Genomic DNA, 23,277 nt, shown 5'->3' with positions numbered 1-23,277 from the left:
TGCTGACAATAATCACAGTGACATTTAAAAAAAAATAATTATTCTTAACCTGCCTCCCAAGATGAATTCTGTAGAATGGTAGGAAAAACTTCCCAGACACAGAGACGAGCATGAGGCTATAATATATGAAATCTGGGACATATAGGAAACAAGGGATACCGTACATCCATGGATATAATATAAGGATACACCACCTTGGACAGAGGATATTCATTTGGACACGGGCTGGAATTTTTCTCTTATAACACTGTTTCTATTAAAGCAGATCTTTGTTGCAAGAGAAAATGCGGCAACAGACAGACATCTGCCAGGTTCAAAAGATCAAGAAACTATATGGTCTACACACGTCCAGTACCCTTGGCTTAAGGCACTGGGGTTGAGGGGGCAGAAAGAGCCCCTGCGGGTTGGCTCAGGGCTGGCATGGGGGCATCCCTGAGGGAGGCCCTTCAGATTCCCCACCATCCACTTGTCTTCCAGTGCAGAGATAAGTCAGGCAGAGGCTGAGACTGGCATTACCAGTTTGCGTTTTGTAAATGGCTAAGCAATAGAAGCAGGTAACACATAAATATCGGGGCTTTGAGAGCACATCATAACCCATTTAATGAGGTTCAATTTCCTCTGATTATACTACAAAAAAGCACCAGGGGAGAGGGGGAGGGAAAAGTGTACGAGAAGACAAGGAGGAGGACGAGGAAGAGACTGGGGTTGGGGCAGGAGGGAGAGAGGGAAGAGAAGATGAACAACTTTCAGACGGTGCTTATTCCCAGGGAATTACATCGTGGCAACTCAGAGGAGTCTGTGCGTGGGAACGGCCATAACAACTCTGCTCACCTGGAGGGACGGCAAGAGAGGTCTTGAGAACACTTTGGTCTCCAGCGTTTGGGGCCTGTTTGCCGGCTTGGCCGCTGTGAGAATGCGCTGTGGGGTTTTCACGGGAGGTCTCGGCTCCCTGGCTTTGTATCTGGCTTTGTAGGTCTGCACTCGTTGTTTCTGCACAAGCTGCAGGGTGGCGAGATAGCGAACACTGTTGTGGTGGGGAGGGCACACCAGGTGTTTTTCAGGCAGGAGAGACCAGGGCAGGCAGCAGGGCTCGGGCCCGGCCAGCAGGGATGTCCGGGCCACCGGGGTGGGGAAAGGCTGCGTTTCCTTCCCCTTGTGGTGCTTGGCCAGCTCAATGGGCCTCTTTTCACCTGTCCCGTCGACTGTTTTCACTCCGTATGCACAAGCCACTCGCTTATCCTTCGCCACGCTCGGCCCCTTCTCTTCTAGCTGCAAGAAGAAGTTCTGACTCTTCTTACCCGGCACATCCAAGCCATTTGGGGGTGAAGCCTTCAGGGCAGGGAGAACTAAAAGGGCCTTGGAAGTCAAGGAGTCTGCTACGGAGGCACTTCCGTCAGCGCGTCCGCTGGGGCTTCCGGGGTCGTTGCCCCTCACAGCCTCGGGAGTGGCCCAGTCTTCCAGGCACCCAATAAACTCTTTTATTTGCAGACTTTTTTTCTCTCCCTGACTGTAAGTGGGAAGGCAGATCCCGTTAACTTCCCGGTAGGCAGTGTTGGGGCCTGGCGGGGGGCCCGGAGTCTGGGAGAGGCTGCCTCCATCCTCCTCCGGCCCCACCTCAACCGGAGCTGAAGCCGCCGACTCCAACTTCCCCGCCTCCGACTGAAGCCTGGCCTCCAGGCTCCCTTGGGAGAGGCTGCCACAGAGTAAGCAGCTGCTGGCACTTTCTCCCATCTTCGCCTTTTTAAGCTTCTTCCTGGGCCAGATGCAGGCAGTTGGAGAAATCCTTTCCCAGCCTCGGACCTGCAAATAAAACAGCGTGTTACCCTCGGCTGAGCTGCCTAGACTCCAGTTGCCCCTACTTTGGCCCCATTCCCAGTCTGGCTGTCCTATTTAAATCAATATGTCTCTAAAAATTGACTTCAATGTTTTAGTTTTAACTTTTCATGCCTAGTTTAGCCTCATACTAAGCAATAGTACTTGTAACAGTATTTTTAAAGACGAAAATACGAAGCGATCGTCTCTATAAATGGCCACATCGATGTCCTGACTCCACATTGTTTTAGATGTGCATTAAAGTAAATTCAGAATTTTTAAAATAAAATCAAAAGTGTTTGTTCTTGTCTCCCCTGCCAGGCTTTCTTGTACTGCAGGCTCCGTTTACCACACCCGGGAGACGGCTGCTCGGAGAGGCTGAAGGAAAGGCGGAGGAGCAGGGGCAGATGCAGGGTCAGCAGGGCCCGGGCACACCCATGCCCGCGGCCCCACCCGGAGTCCCCTGGCTGACCCTGCCACAGAGGTCACAGGTAAACAGAGCTGTTAGATAAAAATACAAGACCACATTCGGGATATACTTACACAAATTAGGTTTACCGAAAGTCAAGTTCAACTGGGTGCCTTGTGTTTTCATTTGCTAAATCTGGCAAACTTATATGTTAAAAAAAAAAAAAAACAGCAAAAATAGCTCCCACAATTTTACTATGTTCCAGGCACTGAGCTGAGGCTCTCTTGGCATTCGTTCATTTAATCCTCACAGGAGTGCTACAATTTAGGTATTCTGATATCCAGGTTACAGAGGAGGAAACTGAGGCTCAAAATATCCTTACAGCCAACAAGTGCTGGCACATTCAGGAGGTCTGTGCGTCCCCAAGCAGAGGACAAGGAGAGCCTGTGAGGAGCAGCATTGTCTCCCGGGCCTGAAGGTGGGGCCAGCCTCTGGTCCTCCTGCACAAAAACATCCCTTTCCCATCATCCCCTTGTCACCCTCCACACCCTCTCACCTCACATGGTCAGCTTGCCAAATTCCTGTTAGAAATTCGTGTCAAGAAGCACCCCTTTTTATTTTTTTATTTTTTAAAGGGAACTTTATTTTTATGTATTTATTTATTTATGGCTGTGTTGGGTCTTCTTTGCTGCGCGGGCTTTAGTTGCAGCGAGCGGGGGCTACTCTTCATTGCGGTGGGTGGGTTTCTCATTGCAATGGATTCTCTTGTTGCGGAGCACAGGCTCTAGGCACACGGGCTTCAGTAGTTGTGGCACGAGGGCTCAGTAGTTGTGGCTCATAGGGTCTAGAGCGCAGGCTCAGTAGCGCAGGCTCAGTAGTTGTGGCGCACAGGCTTAGTTGCTCCGTGGCAGGTGGGATCTTCCCGGATCAGGGCTCGAACCTGTGTCCCCTGCATTGGCAGGCGGATTCTTAACCACTGGGCCACCAGGGAAGCCTGCAGCATCACTTTTTTAGAAAGTCTAGTAAGTGCTATTGGAGTCCGATACTTTCTTATTCCACAGGCCTAGCTCTTCCCAAAGCCGTGCTGCTGAAGCCTTGAATATGTTCTCATAAAAAAAAAAAAAAAAAAAAAAAACATTTTCTTTAGCATAGTGAAGTCCCAGTTCTTGGATGGCTACAAGGCCGCTGCCCAGCACTGCACGCTGAGTCAGCCTGAGCACATCTTCCCCAGCTTCCCCCTCCCTCTGCCTCTGTTCCGGGAACCCCCTCCCGTCACGTGCTGCAGGGTCGGCACTGCATCTTCAAGAGGACCATGCTGCTTGCCTCACACCTCACTGCTCTCGACCCTGGCTCCCCAGGTGGTTTTCCAGCTTTTATAGAAAAGCAAGGGTCCCAGCCCATTTGCTAACAGGTCCTCAGGCTGACAGCTTCTCTCCAGATGGTGGCTTTGGTGGAGTGAGGCAAGTCGCTTGGTCCCCACCTCCAGCCAGGCAAGGGGATTTGTCTCCAGGCTGTGTGTGTGGAAAAGGCCAACTCTGGCTTAACGGGATGTTGAGTGAGGGGAGCCTAAAATGTGGAGCAACCCCTGAGCTTTTGTCTTTCTGAATCTATTAAACAGGCCCAACTGAGTCAGCGGAAGGCTCCCCAGTTGCCTAACCCTAAGAGTCACCTGAGCTGCTTTTCAAAATCCAGAGTCCCAAGGCCCACCCCAACCTACTAAGCCAGTACTCAGGGGAGGGGCTTGGGAAGGGTCAGGGAATTCCCGGGAAGGTAGATTTTAAAAAGCACCCCAGGGACTTCCCAGGCGGTGCACTGGTTAAGAATCCTCCTACCAATGCAGGGGACATGGGTTTGATCCCTGGTTCGGGAAGATCCCACATGCCGCGAAGCAGCTAAGCCCATGCGCCACAACTACTGAGGCTGTGTGCCACAACTACTGAAGTCCGCGTGCCTAGAGCCTACGCTGCGCAACAAGAGAAGCCACCGCGGTGAGAATCCCGCAGTGAAGAGTAGCCCCCGCTCGCCGCAACTAGAGAAAGCCCACGTGCAGCAACGAAGACCCAACACAGCCAAAAATAAATTAATTAAAAAATAAAATAAAGATATCTTTTTTAAAAAATAAATAAATAAAATAAAAAGCACCCCACATGGGAGTTCCCTGGCAGTTCAGTGGTTAGGACTCGGCGCTTTCACTGCAGAGGCCCTGGGTTCAATCCCTGGTCCAGAAACCAAGATCCAGCAAGCTGCAAGGCACGGCCAAAAAAAAAAAGGCACCTCACATGAGCCTTGGGTCGAGGCTGATACAGAGGATCTACATCTCCGGGGTGTTCAGATGGCCTGGCAGGGGATCCAAGTCCCAGGGCACGGGGCAATGACACCTTGCCTTTTTGGTCCTTACAGGTGAGGTGTCACAGGTAAGCTAGGTGTTTCCAAAAAGGTCTGGATGTCTGCCAGGACTTCGAGCCCAGCTGCAGTGCAAGGTGACTGTGCCTCCTTCCTGACTGAGTGTCCACAGAGCCACCAAGTGGTGTGGGCGTCCACAGGCTGCCACGGGGAGAAACAGCAGGGTAGTGATAGGAAAAGCTCCTGCACTGGGTCAGCCCGGGTCAACATTGTGCAGCCCTGAGGCATCCCATCCTCTGCCTCCTGTGAGGTCCCTTGGCTCTGCGAGCATAAGAAACTCTCACGAATTGCTACCAGCAAAGTGTACTCTGTCCTCCTCTAAATGCTGGCCCAGGGGTCCCTGGCACCAGCACAGAAAGGGTCAGGGGGCCATGAGCCAGTGCAGGAAGCCAGCCTTTGCAGGGGGCGGGGACAGACCTCAGTCAACCCTCCTGAGCCAAGGCCGTCTGAGAGGTGGGGTAGGGCTGGGTGGGCAGGGGTCGGGGGCTGGGCAGAGAGAGCAAAGAGTAGCAGGCAGCAGGCGGGAGGAAATGGCCACACCAGACACAGTGTGAACAGCAAACGTACTCTCAGCAAGGGGAACAGGGCAATTTTTCCAATTAAAAGAAAATTGTTTTCCTACAGCCCTTGGATGTATATTTCAAAGTAATTACCTTGAATAGTAAACTGAACCTTCTAACTTCTAAGCTTAGAAAGTTTTCCACGCTTAAATAGAACTCTCTACCACCTTGACTTACCTGATCCCGGGGTGGGGGGGGTGTATGGAAGGTCATATACGCTTAACAAGGTGTGGTGGGGGGGGGGGCGTACAGTAGAGAGAGCACCAGAGGAGGCTCCGAAGACACATTCTTGTAACTGTCAAGTGGACTTGGGTAGAGTCACTCTGCCTTATTTTGGCCTCAGTTTCCATATTTATAAAATAAACCAATTAGATCAAGGTTTCTCAACATTGGCACTACCAACATTGGGGGCTTTTTATGGGTTGCATGTTTGTGTACCCTCCCCCGGCAAATTCCTATGTTGAAACCCTAATCCCCAGTGTGATGGTATTTGGAGGTGGGTGTTTGGGAGGTATTAGGGTTGGATGAGGTCAAGATGGCAGGGCCCTTATGATGGGATTAGTGCCCTTATAAGAAAAGGAGGGGACTTCCCTGGTGGTCCAGTGGTTAAGACTCCACACTTCCACTGCAGGGGGCAAGGGCTCGATCCCTGTTTGGGGAACTAAAGATCCTGCATCCCACATACTGCATGGCACAGCCAAAAAATAATAAAATAAAATGAAATAGGGCTCTCACCAAGAACCCAACCATGCTAGCACCCTGACCTCGGACTGAGAAATAAATGTCTGTTGCTTAAGCTACCCAGTCTATGGTATTCTATTACAGCAGCCCAAGCTAAGACAAGGCTGGATCATTTCTTTTTTCTTTTTTCTTTTTTTTTTTTTTGGCTTCGTGGCATGTGGGATCTTAGTTCCCCCACCAGGGATCGAACATGTACCCCCTGCAATAGAAGGACAGAGTCTTAACCACTAGACCGCAGGGGAAGTCCCAAGGCTGGACCATTTATTGCAGTGGGAGCCACCCTGGGCATTGTAGGATGTGGAGCAGCACCCCTGGCCTCTACCCACTACATCCAGTAGCATCCCCTCTCCCTCCCCACCAGTGTGACACTACCAAGTGAAAATCATTGGATTAGACCAAATTCCCTTACAGTTCTAAATTTAGAACTGTTTTTCTATTACTGATTCTAACAATAGTTTAAGAATAAACCCACAGGGTTCTGAGTAGAACCACCAGGATAAAAATCTCAGGTCTCTTGGGGAATTAAGTAGCTTGGGTTAAGTTAAGTGGCTTGGGTTCTGGAGTCCAGAATAGCTGGGTTCAAGCCCTGCCTTGACCACTGCCTGGGTGACCTTTGACACATTTCACCTTTTGGGTGCTTTGGTATCCTTGTCCAAGAAGTGAGGCTGTCTCACACGATATTATGCCTCACATAATACCTGCCTCACAGAACTATTGAGAAGGTGAATGAATTGATGTATATAAAGCATTCAGTACTGTGCTTGCCAATAGTGAGTGTCCATAAATACTCAATAAAAGGTACAGCTATTATCATCATGAACATTCTACCTCTGTTCCAAAAGGTTTCTATATTTCATCATTTACACATTTTTTTTGGCAATAGTTTAACTATTTTTGAAAATAGTAAAAGAAAAGGCTTGTGACAAAACACTGACATGCAAGAGACCTAACTCAAGAAAATACTCACTGCTTCTTCCCATCCAGTTCCAATGACAAACTCTTTGGCTTCTTCATCTTGTTCAAGTGTAATGTCACTGATATTGAGAAGACAACAAACATGATTCTTTTCACTTCTTTCATCTGGACAAGTATAGATTAATTCAGTTTCTTCTGTGCTTTGAATTTCATTATTTTCACTATTTTCTAATTCAGTCTCATTTTTCAGACTGAGATCCATTACTGTGATGGTTGCTGAAAGTCTTTAACATCTTCTTCCTGTGGTTTGAAATGCAAATTGAACTTAGCATTTAATTTTTTTTTTTAAAAAGCAATTCAACAACTCAGGTGAAATATCTTCAAGATACGTTCAGGAATAGACAGAAGAAATATTACAAAATCATCCTTTGCCAGCTATTGACATTGTAAAAGATAAGGCTAATTTTAAAGACTGATGGATTTAAAGACCAAAGTTGGAAGTGAAGAAAAGAGGGTAGAAAGATGTTACCACAGACTCTGTCTCTCGTAATGGGGTACCAAGTGCCCCTACAGAGTAGGCATCCCTACCCTCCACTCCCAAAACATCCAAATGATACTGTGCTAATATGAAGAGAACCATCGTGTTATGTGTGACTGATGCATACCAGCCACCTCCTCTGTCCTGTCCAAACAACCCTGGATGTCGGCTTGGGGATCCTTTGGCTTCTGAGGAAGCTGGTGGAGAATGTGGTCAAAGCTAAGTCAATTGGTTCACCCTCATCCACCCTATATGAAGGTGTCCGTATAGAGAGGGGAACTTTGGACACAGACATGCTTAGAGGGAAGACAATGTGAGGAGACCCAGGGACGAGACGGTCATCTACAAGTCAAGGAGAGAGGCCTGGAACACATCCCTCCCTCACAGCCTCAGAAGGTACCAACCCAGGGCGAGGGATAAATTAGGAGTCTGGGATTAACATATACACACTGCCATGTGTAAAATAGATAACCAGCAAGGACCTACTCTATAGCACAGGGAACTATACTCAGTATTTTATAATAACCTATAAGGGAAAAGAATCTGAAAAAGAATATATATATTCTTTCTGAAAAAGAATATATATATTATAGATATATATTATATCTATAATATATATATATAACTGAATCACTTTGCTGTACACCTGAAAGTAACACAACACTGTAAATCAATTGATTTGTTTAACAGTTCAGTTTAACAAAAAAAAAGGGAGGGACTTCCCTCGCGGTCCAGTGGTTAAGACTCCGCACTCCCAATGCAGGGGGCACAGGTTCGATCCCAGGTCAGGGAATTAAGATCCCACATGCTGCACAGCGTGGTCAAAACAAACGAACAAACAAAAAAAGTGAAAAGACAACCCAGAAAAAAAAAAGAAGGAACGAACCCTGCCAACACCTTGACTTCGGACTCCAAGTCTCTAGAACTGAGAGAGTAAACTTCTGTTGTCTGTGGTGCTTCGTGGTGGCAGTCCTAGAGAATTGATAGAGTAGGTGGTGCTGACAATGGAGTCGGTGGCTGTGGTGGTGGTAGGTGGTGGTGATGATGCTGCTGTCTATCTTTAACTGATGTTTTTTGAGCTTGAAAAATAGGACTTGGCATTCATAAGCCAGCCAAAGTGTTAGGAAAGTAATAATCCTTATCAGGAGAGCACAGACTCGGGTTCCAATCAGCCAGGGTTCCAATCCTATGTCCTAGCTGTCTGTCTTGTTGGGCAAGTTACTTTTCCAGGTCTGTTTGCTCATCTATAAAACCAGCATGATTGTAATACAGTCCCACAGATGGATTCCTCCTGGGGACCCCGCAAGCTGTGTGGATGAACTCTAATGCCCAGGCAATGACCACCAATATTACATCAGCACAATGACTGCTGATGAATGGCCAGGGCCTTCCTGAGGAAAACTTTGCTTGTAATGAGACAGAGGCCACTGGGGATGACACGCCTTGCTCTCTCACGCCAAAGTGACCCCTGCCAGAAGCATACATTTTCACTTTCTGTCTAGGTAGAGATCAGCAACTTCTTATAACAATATCTGTTTAATTACCATTTTGGCTTTTTCACACAGGCTTAAAATGGCATTTTGATGCTAATAAGGTTCCATTTATCTATGGAAGGTCAAATATCTTTGGGCATCCTCATCTTTTCCAATATGACATCAGAGGAAATGAATGAAAGCTGAAAGGGAAAGAAATGATATTACAAGTGACTGAAAACTAGAAACACTGGGCTTCCCTGGTGGCGCAGTGGTTGAGAGTCCGCCTGCCGATGCAGGGGACACGGGTTCGTGCCCCGGTCCGGGAAGATCCCACATGCCGCGGAGCGGCTGGGCCCATGAGCCATGGCCACTGAGCCTGCACGTCCGGAGCCTGTGCTCCACAAGGGGAGAGGCCACAACAGTGAGAGGCCCGCGTACCAAAAAAAAAAAAAAAACTAGAAACACTATTCTGTTTCCAAACAGAAGTATGATTAAGGACCAGACAGATTGTGCAAACCAGCCTGGGCCTTTCATATTGTGAAATTTCACTTTAGTTGCTGCCCAGGCCAAAGAAGCTCCTATAAGTACACTCATACCTTTGCAATTTTAAATTACAAATGCAAATACCACAGAACCCATAGACTTAACAAGTGTACAATTGGAAAGAAAAAAAGCAGAGAATCAAAAGCGAAGTCATTTCTTAAATAATAAAATAAATGTGAACTTGAGGTTAATAGAGCCAAGAAATAGATACTGTTTGGGAGAGATTAAGTATAGTTAGAATGTTCAAATCGATAAGAAAAATGTTCTGTGCTTGAAGTATCTCCACTGACAAGGCACTCACTACTTAAAGAGACTGTTCCAATGGCAAAGTTCTCTAATTAACTGATTCCTGAACTCGGCTGCACCTTGGAATCACCTGGGGAGCTTTATAAAAAGTAAAAATGCCCAGACTATACCCACAGAAGTTCTGATTATAGTCGGTCTGGGCACAGCCTGGCCATCAGAATTTTTAAAATCACCCTAGGTGATTGTAAAATCCTGCAAAGTTGGAGAACTACCACTCTGTTAGAAAGGGCATCCTAATATGGATCCAGGACTTCTTTCCCTGCCCATTCAACATCGTCCACTCCCTGGTCCTTGTTTTGCCCTCCAGACCAAGACAGGAAGCAGCCTTCCCATCCACGGATGGGTTTCTGGAGGTCTATGATGCCTCTGCGAACGCTCAATCATTTTGGGGAGGAAGGGCTTGCATCAGAGGTACAAAGCAGTCTGTCACTACAGAGGATTGAAGAATCATTGATTCAGAGACTGGCCACTGCCTTAGCCTCCCAACAGCCCTATGAAAATGTTCCATGTACTCTTCTCTTACAGGTTAACCATCTCCAGATCCTCCATCTACTTCTCACATGTGAAGAGAATATGTGAAATCCGAGGGGAAGACTATATCCCTATCTCTATCTCTATATCTAGAGAGAAGAACCACAGAGGCCAAAGATGTGGTATTAGGTGAGCACCCCCCTTTTTCTTGGCAGCATTGGGTCTTCGTTGTTGCGCGTGGGCTTTCTCTAGCTGCGGAGAGCAGGGGCTACTCTTCATGGCAGTGCACGGGCTTCTCACTGCGGTGGCTTCTCTTCTTGTGGAGCATGGGCTCTAGGCTCGCGGGCTTCAGTAGCTGTGGCTCACAGGCTCAGTAGCTGTGGCACACGGGCTTAGTTGCTCTGCAGCCTGTGGGGTCTTCCTGGACCAGGGATCAAACCCGTGTCCCCTGCATTGACAGGCAGATTCTTAACCACTGCACCACCAGGGAAGGCCCAAGCCCCTATTTTAGAGTCAGTAGAGGGAAATTCGCTGGTGGGTCAGTGGTTAGGACTCCACGCTCCCACTGCAGGGGGCACAGATTCGATCCCTGGTCGGGGAACTAAGATCCCTCATGCCACAGCCAAACAAACAAACACAAACAAACAAAAATCAACAACAACAAAAACTAGAGTAAGTTAGAAGAAGGACCTGGTGAAGGCACCAGAAGAGGTTCCAGTCACATTATATTACCAACTGCCAAAGGAAACCCAGGTAACAACAATAATTTAATAATAAAACTTACTGTTACATAGCTCTTACTATGTGCCAGGCACTGCTATATGCACTTTACTTATTTGTTATAAATACTACATTTTTATTGGGCTGGGTTCGTTCGGGTTCTCCTGTAACATCTTACGGAAAAACCTGAACGAATTTTTGGCCAACCCAATATAAGTACTTTGCTCATTTAATGGGGGATCATGGGAACTATACTGACTCCTTATGACTGAAAACAAAGTATCATCTCTGAGTTGGTAAATGCAGTATTCTTCGTCAAATGGTCAGATTACTGCATACCAGGTTGCTAGGTGCTCCTCTGGAACACTGGTGTTCTCAAACTGCGTCAAGATGCTCCAGTACTAAAACAGAATATTGATGGGCTTTTCCTAACTAGAAAAACTTCAGTAAGTGTAAAGAATCATCTTAATTTTCAGTTTTCCTCCTATAAACATGACTTCAAGATTTTTTAAAATATCTAATTAGTTTATTTATTTATTTTGGCTGCATCGGGTCTTAGTTGCAGCACGTGGGATCCTGTTGCAACATAGTTGTGGCACGCAGACTCTTAGTTGTGGCATGCAGACTCTTAGTTGCACCACGCAAGCAGGATCTAGTTCCCTGAGCAGGGATGGAACCCGGGCCCCCTGCACTGGGAGCTCAGAGTCTTACCCACTGGACCACCAGGGAAGTCCTGTGCCTTCAAGATTTATTGCCCATTCTTGTCCTCCAGCTCATGTAAGAGATGACAAATAGAAATGTGCAAGAAGCAATCAAAGGTCAACTGAAAGAGTGGATATGTGATTTCTTACAAATTACATGCAGTTTTCCTTTTATGTTGGAATGCAGAAATCTGCAGTGATATAATACTCATTTTCTGATGATAAAATGATGCCTTGTTTATAGATTTGAAGTAAATCAGAACTCATGTTCTTCCACTTCTTGATTTCCACAGAGCTTTACAACCTGATTTGGTTTAAGAATCACTGGTATAGGGCCTCCCTGGTGGCGCAGTGGTTGAGAGTCCGCCTGCCGATGCAGGGGATACGGGTTCGTGCCCCGGTCTGGGAGGATCCCATATGCCGCGGAGTGGCTGGGCCCGTGAGCCGTGGCCGCTGGGCCTGCGCGTCCGGAGCCTGTGCTCCGCAACGGGAGAGGCCACAACAGTGAGAGGCCCGCATACCACAAAAAGAAAAAAAAAAAAAAAAAAAAAAAAGAATCACTGGTATAAAGTATAAATAAAAGTCCATATGTTTTCCAAGAAAATTACATCAAGGAAACACAAAAATCACAGTGAAAATGCTGCCATGGGAAAATGCATTTGCAGGTGCAACTAGAAAATTGGATTTGGAGTACAAAGCAGGAAGGCACACAGATGTATGCCAGAAGGTATTAAATTCTCTGACATATGCTATTGAAGTGGCTAGAACTGAAATGTACAAAGAAGAAAATTTTGACTGAGGTGCAAGCCCCAGAAGTACATGTTTGGATAAACAAGAATAAACCCAAAGAAAAACTGATCCAAGGAACTTAAGATATGTGGAAATGAAATAAAGAAGATGAATGAGAGTCTAAGAGCCTATGGAAATTCAGTAAGATACAGAAAATATCATTTCTAGTAGCATTTAAAGTAAACAGAAATGGGATTTCCCTGGTGGCACAGTGGTTAAGAATCCACCTGCCAATGCAGGGGACACGGGTTCGAGCTCTGGTCTCGGAAGATCCGACATGCCATGGGGCAAATAAGCCCATGTGCCACAACTACTGAGCCTGCGCTCTAGAGCCCGCGAGCCACAACTACTGAGCCCGCGTGCAACTACTACTGAAGCCCATGGTCCTAGAGCCCATGCTCCACAACAAGAGAAGTCACCGCGGTGAGAAGCCCCTGCACCGCAAATAAGAGTAGCCCCTGCTCGCGGCAACTAGAGAAAGCCCGCGCAGCAACGAAGACCCAACGCAGCCAAAAATAAATAACTTTGCAAAAAAAAAAAAAAAAAACAGAAACGGAAAGAAAGTGATCAGCAAAAAACCTGTAAAGTAGGTTATTATTTTACCAATTAAACATAAGCCGTTATGATTTGCTTCAAAAGTCCTGCAAGGGGGTGGGTGTGGCCATGGTTAGAGAGAGAATGAGGAAATAAAAGTAGCCATAAATTCTGTTTGTTGTAGAAGGGTATGAGGACACGGAGGTTAATTGCACTATTCTCTCTACTTTTATGTCACTGTGAAATTTTCCATAATAACATGTTTTTTTAAGCCATCGTGTTATCAGAATATGGTAGAAGTGAGCGAAGTATGAATTTTGACCTTAAGCAAACTGAAGTAAATGTATCAAAGAATAGATTACACGGTTTGTATAATTTTAAGCTGGAGTAAAGACCTTGAAGAGGGACTTACATAAAGAGAACAGATGTACCACAAAGTCAAAAAATATCAGAGAATAAAGCTTACGAAGGTGATTTGGAGACACTCCATAAATAATTGGCCAACTACTCATAAGTCAAAGTACTCAAAGCCTTCTCATTGAATTTACTGAATGCAAAAGAAAGGGCTTGAAATGCAGAGGGAAAAAAAAGTAGACATTACCTTCCAGATCTCTGACTCCGCACTATGATGGTGTAGTTTGTGAATGAAGAAGTACAGAGACTACCAAATGCCTTTTTGTTATACATCTGGCAAAATCAATGGAGCTTTGACAGCCTAACCAATCTGTAACTTAGAATACAAATGTCCTGCTCCTGAAATGAACAAAGATTTCCATTAAGCTGCCACTGGCCGGTGGCAGAGGCACACCGCTATTACAGCGGAGTCCAGCGAAAGGACATGTCTTCTGTTGCTATGCTCATGGATGTGTTGGATGAAAGTTAAAATAGGGTGGCAGGGGTTGAAATTCTTGTAAACTGGGAACAATGACCATATCTACTATTTTCAAATAAACAATGCTGCCCAGAGAGAAACATACGTGAAAAGAGGAGACACCCCCCCAACCCCAACCAAGAACACAAAGACATTTCGAAAAGGCTAGTAGCTGAAGAGAAGCTAAGAAAAGGGATAGCAGAAGACACAAGAAGAGACAGATAGAGTATGCTATATTATTACAGAAAGAAACTTTGTATTTCCTTGGTCAAGAAGGTGATAATGTAGTTACTTTATCATTTTAACAAAAGTAGAAATGGGTCTATTTGAAAATGCCCATAAAACTCTGAATTTTTGTTTGTTTTGTGTGTGTTTGCCCCCGATATGGCTTAAGCTGTCAGGTTCTTTTTGGAAAAGGTTGCCCTGGCAGCCTTACCAGGGTATACTTCAGTTTGACATGGTCACTGTCTGTTAGCCTCAGCTACCTAGTATTAGTCAAGATAGTCAAGGTTATCCTGCAATAACAGGCAATCCCAGGGTTTTTTTTCCAGTGGTAAAAAAACAACATGAATTTATTTCTTTTTTCTTTTTTCTTTTTTTTTTTTCTGTACGCGGGCCTCTCACTGTTGTGGCCTCTCCCGTTGCGGAGCACAGGCTCTGGACGCGCAGGCTCAGCGGCCATGGATCACGGGCCCAGCTGCTCCGCGGCATGTGGGATCTTCCCAGACCGGGGCACGAACCCATGTCCCCCGCATCGGCAGGCGGACTCTCAACCACTGCACCACCAGGGAAGCCCACATGAATTGATTTCTAACTCATGCTGCATGTCCACTGTACGATGCTTTGGACTCTGCTCCACATTATCCCCACCCTGGAACTTGAACTGATGGAGACACCATCCTGGGAAACCGTAGCCAAATGCGATGGCAGAAGGTGATGGCAAACATGGGGAATCACTGGCTCTTAGATGTTTCTGCCTAGAAGTAACTCATATGACTTCAGTCCCCAAGTGATTAACTGGAACAAGTCACAAGGTACTGCTTAACTTCAAGGAGAAGTGGAGATAATACTTCCTCCTCTATCTCCAGAAGGAAAAGGAAGCCAGATTTTGGTGACCAGTAGTAATGTCTTGGTTCCACACTGGTCTGGTATCATCAGAGGTGAGATACAAAGCAAATGACCTTTAATAACTATAAATATCACTACCTAAAATATAGACATTTGTGGTCTTTGAAAATAGAGTCCAGGGCCCCTGGAAATGGAAAGTCCTAGATCTTGGGAAGATAGGACTATAAAGTTAAAATTATTTTCTTAAAACTGTTTTCAATTTTCTGGATTCAAAAACGTATGTGAGGGCTTCCCTGGTGGCGCAGTGGTTGAGAGTCCGCCTGCCGATGCAGGGGATGCGGGTTCGTGCCCCGGTCCGGGAAGATCCCACATGCCGCGGAGCGGCTGGGCCCGTGGGCCATGGCCGCTGAGTCTGTGCGTCTGGAGCCTGTGCTCCACAACGGGAGAGGCCACGACAGTGAGAGGCCCGCGTACCGCAAAAAAAAAAAAAAAAAAGTATGTGAAAATACAAAGGCCCAAGAATAGATAGACAATTTCAAAGAAGAAGTTGGAGGAATAACTGCTGAATATCAAGATATGAATCTAGAGCAGGATTTATTATAGATATTAACAAACTGGTTTTAAAATTTATTAGGAAATGTAAAAGGAACTATGATAGCTGAAACAATTATGAAAATGAAGAACAAAATGGAAGAATCACATTACCCAGTTTAAAAAATTACCATAAAACTATAGGAATCAGTATGGTATTTTGTTGTGGTCATCCATTTACAATGCTTGGTGTCAGTTTATTTAGCTCTTGTAAAAATAAAATACAGTGTGTGTGTGTGTGTGTGTGTGTGTGTGTGAAAAAAAAGAAAAACGTTCTGGAGGTGGATGGTGGTGATGGGTGCACCAACAATGTGAATGTACTTAATGCTACTGAACTGTACACTTAAATATAGTGAAGATGGTATGTTTTATATTATGTATATTTTATCACTATTTTTTAAAATAAAGAATAATACCTTTTTAAACTCAAAAAACAAAACAAACAAACAAACAAAAATTACCATAAAACTATAGGAATCAGTATGGTATTGGTGAATGCAGAGACAAACAGAGAAATGGGCCAGAATAAGGGGTTCAAAAATATGCCCACATAAACACGGCCAACTGATTTTTGACAAAGATGCAAAAAAAATTAAGTGCAGAAAGAACAGTCTTTCAACAAGAATGTTGCAATAATTGGCCATTCATATGCAAAAAAATTAACTCAAAATGGATCATAGATCTAAATATAAACCATAAAACTATATAACTTTTAGAAGAAAATACAGAAAATCTTTAAGAACTGGGGTTAAGCAAAGTGTTCTAGACATGACACCAAAAGCATGATCCATAAAATAAATAGATAGATAGATAGATAGATAGATAGATAAACTGGTCCTCATTAAAATTATGAACTTTCACTCTGCCAAAGGCTCTGTTGGAGAATGAAAAGAGACAAGCTACAGACTGGGAGAAAATATTTGCAAATCGCTTATTTGATAAAGGACTTCTATCCAGAATATGTAAAGAACTCTGCAAACTCAATAGTAAGAAAATAACAACAAATAGAAAATTGAAAAATTAATTTTGCCAAATACAAGATGGACAAAACACTTGAACAGACACTTCACCAAAGAGGATATAATAAGCACATACTTCTTAGAGGGACAAATGGCATTCAGCCACCCAAGATTGAGCAATAACAGGTCTGTGATGCCTAGCTCAGTGTGTGCCTACCCTATGCCGGCAGACGCGGGTAACCTGTTGAACCCCATTTGTGATGGGGATCAGGGATTGTAATTATTCCCCATTAAAAAAAAGCACATAAAAAGACATTCAACATCATTAGCCATTAGGGAAATACAAATTAAAACCACGTATTAAAATGGCTAAAATTAAAAATAGTGACCCAGAAATCCCACTACCAGGGATATACCGAAACAACCTAAGTGTCCATTGACAGATGAATGGATAAAGAAGATGTGGCACACATATACAATGGAATATTACTCAGCCTTAAAAAGAAGCGAAACTGAGTTATTTGTAGTGAGGTGGATGGACCTAGAGTCTGTCATACAGAGTGAAGTAAGTCAGAAAGAGAAAAACAAATACCGTATGCTAACACATATATATGGAATCTTAAAAAAAAATGGTTCTGAATAAACTAGGGGCAGGACAGGAATAAAGAGGCAGGTGTAGAGAATGGAATTGAGGACACTGGGAGGGGGGAGGGTAAGCTGGGACGAAGTGAGAGAGTGGCATGGACATATATACACTAACAAACGTAAAATAGATAGCTAGTCGGAAGCAGCCACATAGCACAGGGAGATCAGCTCGGTGCTTTGTGGCCACCTAGAGGGGTGGGATAGGGAGGGTGGGAGGGAGACGCAAGAGGGAGGAAATATGGGGATATATGTATATGTACAGCTGATTTACTTTGTTATAAAGTAGAAACTAATACACCATTGTAAAGTAATTATACTCCAATAAAGATGTTAAAAAATATACATATATAGACAATACCAACTGTTGGCAAGGAAGCAGCAGCTGGAATTCTCATACATTGCTGGTAGAAATGCAAAATGGTAAAGCCCCTCTAGAAAACAATCTGGCAATTTCTTATACAGGGAGACATACACTCACCAAACTACACAGCAATCTTACTCTTGATTACTATTCTAGAGAAATTAAAACTTATATTCACACAAAATCTGTACATGAGTATTTATAGCAACTCTGTTCATAATTGCCTCAAACTGGAAACACCCCAAATATCCTTCAATAGGTGAACAGGTAAACAAACTGGTATACGCATACAATGGACCACTACTCAGCAATAAGAAGAAACAAACTCTCTCTATGTATATTGACATGGATGAATCTCAAAGGCATTATGCTGAGTGAAGCCAGTCGTTTTCAAAAAATTGTACTGCATGCTCTACAGTATAGAGGAGTGTATACTCTATATGACATTCTCAAAAAGACAGAACTATAGCAATGGTAGACAGATTGGTGTCTACATATATGTTAAAACTCATAGAGCTTTACACAAAAAGTCAATTGAGATAGCACAACATAACCAAAATTTTGGTAAAGTTTAAAAAAAAACCTGTTGATAAAGTGTAAAATGTCGATGGTAGGAGAGTAAATGGGTATACTTTGGAAAAGAGTTTGGCATTAAAGATGAAAATTTACATTAAAAAATAACTAATGAGAGCTCTTTATAAAGTACGTATAACTATGAGACTTTTTTTTTTTTTTTCTGTACGCGGGCCTCTCACTGTTCTGGCCTCTCCCGTTGCGGAGCACAGGCTCCGGACGCAGAGGCTCAGCGGCCATGGCTCACGGGCCCAGCCGCTCCGTGGCATGTGGGATCTTCCCGGACCGGGGCACGAACCCGTGTCCCCTGCATCGGCAGGCGGACTCTCAACCAGGGAAGGCCGACATTATTCTTGTATAAGTGTTATGTTAATCATTGGATCTGAGGCTCAAATTGGGAGTGTACATTTTTATGAGTTGGGCCCTTTGTTGTAAATGACAGAATCCTCATTGATTTTTTTTTAATCTCATACTCCTAATTTGTCTCTCTTCCCTTCCCTCTCTTGATTGTAACCACAAGTTGTTTTTTTTTTCAAAACAAACAACTTTTTATTGAAGTATAGTTGATTAAAATGCTGTGTTATTTTCAGGTTTACAGCCAAGTGATTTATATATATATATTCCTTTTCAGATTCTTTTCCATTACAGGTTATTACAAGATATTGAATATAGTTCCCTGTGCCATAAAGTAGGTTCTTGTTGTCTATCTATTTTATATATTCCTCATTGGTTTTTAATAACAAAATTATCAGAAGTTATTAGGTAGCCTACAAAATCTTCAGGGGAAGAGTGGGTCAGAAAGCCAGACTTTGAAGCTATAACGTCAGGAAAAATTTGTTCCTGGAACTATTTATTCAAAATATGTAACTGACTCAGCTTTCAGAAATAGGACACTTGGGATTGGATTCCAAAGCTCTGCCACCCCAGCCCCAAAGTGTCAAATGCCTCTGCCACCATCACGACAATTTTCTTTCACCCCTTTGCAAACGACCACTTCTTCCTGTTTTTCACTTCTCAATGCATGTATTGTGAGGGTGCATCTAATTGGTGGAAACTAGGTCACATGCCAGAATCCTTGCTACAAGGTAGTACAGGGGTCTTGAGTTTTCTGTTCTACCTCAAAGAGGGTACTCATAATACGGTATATATTACCAAAATGTAAAGATACTGGGCTGCAACCAATTTCTACCATAGCATTGCAGAGTCAGTCTTATTTCTCAGGAAACTCGTTGAAGAAAGGTAAGCTTGAGGAAAGGAAGGACAACTAACGCTTGCCAAGTGTTTGATATCATTACAATATTAGAATAGGCAGAAGCTGAATTGCCTTTTACAACCTAGCCTTCTAAGTCACATCGTTTCACTTTTGCTGGACTCAACTGGTTGACCAGCCACGGAGGTCATCCCACACACAAGAGGAGGGGACACCCACACTCCACTTCTTCTCCATGGGAGAAGGATCAAAGAATTTACAGACATGTTTTTCTGACTCTAAAGTCCATGCATGCTTTTCTTCATGATATTGTGTGGAAATTCTTGTCCCTGGGAATCCAACGCCAATCAGAAAGCAGCAGTCTGATGGTTCTGGCGGTATGAGACTCTCTGTCTAGCCACATTGAGAAGGGTGCAAGGGACATCCATACCTGGTCCTTGTCTTTATTGTTCTTTATTAGAGATCACAGTCTATTCAGAATGCTTCAACCCCAATTCAGAATGCTTCAACCCCACTCTAGGTGGGAAAGGACAGCTCAAAATGACTCAGTCAAATGTGCACATTATTACTAATCAATACAAGCCACCAGCTGTCTGTGATCAAGGTTGGAAGAATGCCAGAAAAGAAAATATAACGGCTGGAGGGGAATGGAAATCATTATATTGAAATGAACAATTCCGAGACAAAGATGACATACAAGAAACACTGGTTTCAACTCAGCTAAATAAAAATAAAAGTCAACATATATTTATATCTGGTACCTATACGGAACCTCTGAGAGAGAGAAACTCATATTTACTGATTATTAGTATAATTTTATTAATGAGAAAACATACTGGAAGGTTGGGAAAATTTCCGTGGTCACTGTGAGAAAGTTAGTTCTCCCAAAAGAGCCATTGTCTTTCCCTACATTGCAGCCTCTCTTACAGTTGTGTTAGAGCCCTGTGACTAGTCTAGCCAGCAGAATGAGTGGAACTGATTATATCACTTCCTGGAGGAGACAGTTAAGAGGTACAGTGCCCTTCAGTTCTCTCTTCTCCTCCCACTATGACCTTGGAAGTCACATGTTGAGTTGGTAGCACCGCAAAATGAAGGAAGCCTGGATCCCAAGTCACAGCTTTGGGGAGAACCCCCATAAGCACTCATCAGACTATGCATGAAGGATAACACACTTAATGAGTCAAGCCACTGAGATTTTAGGATCTGTCTGTTACCGCAGCAGAGCCTGACCTCTACCGATGAACACAGTCACTGAGATTGTTAGTGTCAACTGAAATTCCAAGGCCAGACCTTTCTGATTCTAGTGCTGATTCATTTAACTATTACACCACAAGCAAAAGAAGAAACTAGCTATAACATAGTTTTTAAAATAACTGGATGAAGAGTTACATATTAAAGGGACTAGAGTGCTATTTAATCCTGTAAGTTATCACTATTGTATATAAAGCTACATAATGATAGAAAACAAGAACTAGCTTCAGGTATGAAAGAAAAATAAATGTAGTTTTTCTATGAAAAAATACCCCCCAAAAGCATATTTTAGCACTATAGAAAGGAACAGATTTCTATAGGTATTCTACTGTGCAAAGCCAGGCTGGTACGTATCATAAAGTCAGAGTAAAAGATGAATATTTCAGATTAAAAGTATCAGAATACAAGCTCCATTCTTTGGAAGACCAAGAGTGTACTTGAATCAATTCAAAGATAAAGTTCTGATTAGAGGTGGAACTAATAGTGTGTAAGTGTGATTTATGTTCACGGAGAGAAACTGGGAAAAAAAAAAAAAAAAACCTGTTGCAGTAGCTTTTCTACAATATTCCTGGAAGATAATGTAGTAAATTGAATTCTGCCAATCCTCCCTCCACAAGGTTTCCCATCCTAATCCCTGGGACTATGAATATGATGCGCTATAACATCCATGAGCAAGTTATATTATGTGGCAAAGGGACTTTATAGATGCAATTATGGTTGCTAATCAGTTGACCCGAAGATAGGGAAATTATCTTGGTTTATCGGGGTGGGCCTAATCTAATGATATGAGCGCTGTAAAAGCAGAGAGCTTTCTCTGGCTAGCAGCAGCAGAAGTCAGAGATTCAAAGCACGAGAGGAATTTGAGGCACCTTATTGTCTTTGAAGAGTGCCGACACTCTTCTTTCTTTCTTTTCTTTTTTTTTTTTTTTGTGGTACGCGGGCCTCTCACTGTTGGGGCCTCTCCCGTTGCGGAGCACAGGCTCCGGACGCGCAGGCTCAGCGGCCATGGTTCATGGGCCCAGCCGCTCCGCGGCATGTGGGATCTTCCCGGACCGGGGCACGAACCCGTGTCCCCTGCATCGACAGGCGGACTCTCAACCACTGAGCCACCAGGGAAGCCCTCTTTCTTTCTTTTTGCAATCTTCTTTGCCACATATTCGCTATCACCTGTCCATGCAGTCAGACTACAAATGCCTTACCCTCTATTCCTGTACCTAGTTGACATATTCTGAATCAATTAATCATGAACGGAATGTTAATGGGCCAGAAGAGGTGAAAAGCCCAGAATGTTGAAGTCAAAAGCAGGTTGTTTCTGTCGAAAGCAGGCTGTGATTACCTCAAAACTCCTTACCCCCTCCCTGCCTCTACGCCATGCCCACACACCTACCCCCACTTTCCTAGAAGTTTCAGGTTTCAAAGAATCTTGAATCTATGCCAGAATTCCAGCCAGGGAAAGTCGGGTCTCTGGCAGCCTCACTTGGAATTCTGAATGGATATTCCTGTGGATCCTTATCAACATGTGTTGAATGAAGAAATCAAAGAATACCAACACTCTTAGCCATGATGGAAGTTAAGTTTCTTACTGCAGAGCTAAGTTTTATGCATATGAACTGGTTAAATAGGTCTTGAAGATTGGCCTGGGCATGCTGATCACTGGCAGTATAGCTTCTAAAGGAAAATGATACTGGGACTGCGACCTAACTTACCGTCTGGGAACACAACTTGGCAGTTGAAACTTCGCCTCAAATGTTGCACCACCCCATTCGAACAATTTGTTCACATTCTCAAGAGTATAAATTTTATCTCCCCATGTTCATTATCTGTGCTTTGTGCTTCTTATACACCTACGGAGCACAGCAGCTTTGATTATTCACAGAATGATTCCTAGGACAGCAGTTTCTACAACCATCCCTCCCTATCAGAACATTTCTACTCCAATCCCAGTCTCCAACTCTTCTGCTTTTTCCAGTCACATTCATTACTCACTAAGTGCCTATTAGATGCCTAGCACTGGTAGTAAAATGGTAAAGCAACGCCCGTCTTCCCAGCTCTCACACAGCAAACAATGTACAGGAAAGTTCAAGTCTTGAAACACACACTCACTCCACCTGTGGCTCCTGAAGCCCAGGCAGTTGACACCTGGCTCCTCTCTTTCCTCTAGTAACCCCACCCCCTCCCCCACAGGCCCCTCCCCTTCTTCCACGATCCTTCTGTTCTCCTCATCTAGCTCCTCCCCTTTCTCCAGCAGTTCCTACCTTGCCACAAAAGATGCTCCCCTTCTTTTTTTTTGAATTTTTGAATTTTATTTTATTTATTTTTTATACAGCAGGTTCTTATTAGTTATCTACTTTATACATATTAGAGTATATATATCAATCCCAATTTCCCGATCCCCTTCTTTCAATAGTTATGCCCTCCAGCAAAGCGCCCCGGCTTGCTCCACAAGCCCCACCCCTTCCTCCATTGGCTCCTCCCTCACAGGCCTCCGCCCTTTCAATGGCTCCTCCCATTTCCCCACCCATTCCGCGCCCTCCTCCCCAGGCCCTGCCCCCCTCTGATTCCAGCCCGGGCCCGCCCTACCTCTCCTTTTTGCCTCCCCGCCTCAGAAGGCAGCTTCCTTCCGAACTGGGCAGGGGGTCTCGCTCTGCCGCCCGCGGAGTGGTCTGGGGACTTGCCCCGGAGGCGCGGAAGCGGCCGCCGCTGCTCACACCCTCCTGGGGGCCGGCGGGGTCCAAGGCCCCCGGGTAGCTTAGTCCCCGCCGGCGGGCGACAGCAGCAGTTGCCCTGGGTTACGGACGCACTGGGGGCGGGGCGGTAGGCGGGCCTGAGGG

The 23,277-nt window shown here is 44.6% G+C and overlaps 1 protein-coding gene across 3 annotated transcripts; it reads right to left on the bottom strand.

The window, feature by feature from the left end:
* Nucleotides 1-575: 575 nt before the first annotated feature.
* Nucleotides 576-23,233, bottom strand: LOC308606183 (uncharacterized protein C16orf46). Of its 3 annotated transcripts, none has more exons than XM_081216790.1 (4): nt 23,027-23,233; nt 8,265-9,053; nt 6,893-7,140; nt 576-1,800 (listed from the first exon to the last, which is right to left on the bottom strand). In XM_081216790.1, the coding sequence occupies exons 3-4, from the start codon at nt 7,100-7,102 to the stop codon at nt 787-789; spliced, it is 1,224 nt and encodes a 407-aa protein (XP_081072916.1). In that variant the 5' UTR covers nt 7,103-7,140; nt 8,265-9,053; nt 23,027-23,233; the 3' UTR covers nt 576-786. The 3 variants fall into 3 exon arrangements, with proteins under 3 accessions (XP_081072916.1, XP_081072918.1, XP_081072917.1); XM_081216792.1 differs by having other exon boundaries at nt 8,923-9,053; XM_081216791.1 differs by lacking the exon at nt 8,265-9,053.
* Nucleotides 23,234-23,277: the final 44 nt, after the last annotated feature.

This window comes from Mesoplodon bidens (genome assembly GCF_964165515.1).
Source record: "Mesoplodon bidens genome assembly, chromosome: 18".
In the NCBI taxonomy this organism is placed as follows: Eukaryota; Metazoa; Chordata; class Mammalia; order Artiodactyla; family Ziphiidae; genus Mesoplodon; species Mesoplodon bidens.
Note: the sequence above shows the minus strand (reverse complement) of the source record. Positions and strands in the feature narration are given on the sequence as shown.

Bases quoted from the DNA above. Each gene is read 5' to 3' on its own strand.
- LOC308606183 (XM_081216790.1), bottom strand. From the start codon at position 7,102: ATGGATCTCAGTCTGAAAAATGAGACTGAATTAGAAAATAGTGAAAAT. The intron at 1,801-6,892 runs GTGAGTATTTTC...TTTTATTTGCAG, and splicing joins GAACTGGATGGGAAGAAGCA to GTCCGAGGCTGGGAAAGGAT.